Here is a 1,119-nt window from a genome sequence, read left to right as displayed (position 1 = left end):
AAAATCGAGAATTTCATAACATTTTTTAAATGTAACACAAAAGACTTTTAAAAGTCTTATTCTAGAATAAAAACTGCAAGCAAAAGAGGGGCTTTCTTAATTGTAAAAGAATTGCTTCCTGTGGTGTTTGTGGTTTTTGCATCATTCTCCGTTTTTACACCCTCTTTAAGTTTGCACTTTCCGCCTTTGTGTTCACAATCTTTGTCTGCTGTACATTTACTTTCTTCTGCGTCTTCCTTGTATTTTTCTTCTGTCTTGGAATTCACTGCTTTTGTTTGTTGTTTTGTTGCTGCTATCTGCGCCGCCCGCTTGGCTAGTATTATGCTTATCGCATTTAGTGTCTCGCCGTCGGTTCTGATGTCCCCAATATCCACAGCTTGCACCTCTCCTCTTTTATGAATTATAACCTTGTGTCCTGGTTTTAGAGTAGTGAATTTTGCGTTAAAAGCGTCGCTGTCTTTTCCATATGCGTCTTTTAAAAATTTAGTTAGCGTTGTTTGCTCTTCCTCTGAAAGTTTTGCCTTCCCTCTGTAGGCCGGCAGACAACTGCCGGCGGCTTGGACTACTAGCATGTCTGCTGTTAGGGCCTCGCCGCTTAATGTTATTTGCTTGCCAGCCGCTGGTTGTGTCCGCAGGGCGTTACAGATAGCTTTTGCGGCGTATTCTGCCGGCTTTTCGTCCTCTGTCGCTTTGTCGTGGTTTGGGTTGCAGTCGCCGACACTGCCTGGGGTCGCGTAAATTTGTAGGGTCTTGATCGGTTCGGTTCGGCCGGTCGGTGCATGGCCTGTTTGCACTATCTTGGGGTTCAGGTCGGTCATAGTGGCTTGCGCGCAGTTCGCAGCTGCGCCGGTCCAAGTCGCGTAGTTTTGTGGAGCTTGGCTGCAGCTGCCACTCATGGGCAGGTCGAGGACATTGTCGGCCGTGCCGTGTCCCGTTTTAGCGGCGTCCGCTATGCGTAAACTTAGTAGTTTTGTGGGGTTCGGGTCGAGGCTGTTGATTTTGCCTTGTGCTGCCTTATGTTGCGTCCCGCAGCCTAAAGGCGTTGTAGCCTCCGCTTGTATGATGCTGTGCGTTGCGTCGCTTGCGCCTTTGCGTCTGTGCCCATTGGCTTTCATCGTA

General features: G+C 48.3%; 1 protein-coding gene across 1 annotated transcript; it reads right to left on the bottom strand.

Moving 5' to 3' along the window:
- Window positions 1-56: 56 nt before the first annotated feature.
- On the bottom strand, window positions 57-1,115 carry TEOVI_000330400 (uncharacterized protein; the record flags this gene model as incomplete). Its single annotated transcript, XM_067226232.1, has 1 exon — window positions 57-1,115. One exon carries the CDS (start codon window positions 1,113-1,115, stop codon window positions 57-59), a length of 1,059 nt encoding a protein of 352 aa, XP_067082333.1.
- Window positions 1,116-1,119: the final 4 nt, after the last annotated feature.

This window comes from Trypanosoma equiperdum, assembly GCF_001457755.1.
Source record: "Trypanosoma equiperdum strain OVI genome assembly, contig: ctg_714, whole genome shotgun sequence".
Classification (NCBI taxonomy): domain Eukaryota; phylum Euglenozoa; class Kinetoplastea; order Trypanosomatida; family Trypanosomatidae; genus Trypanosoma; species Trypanosoma equiperdum.
This window is presented reverse-complemented; position numbering and strand designations above follow the sequence as displayed.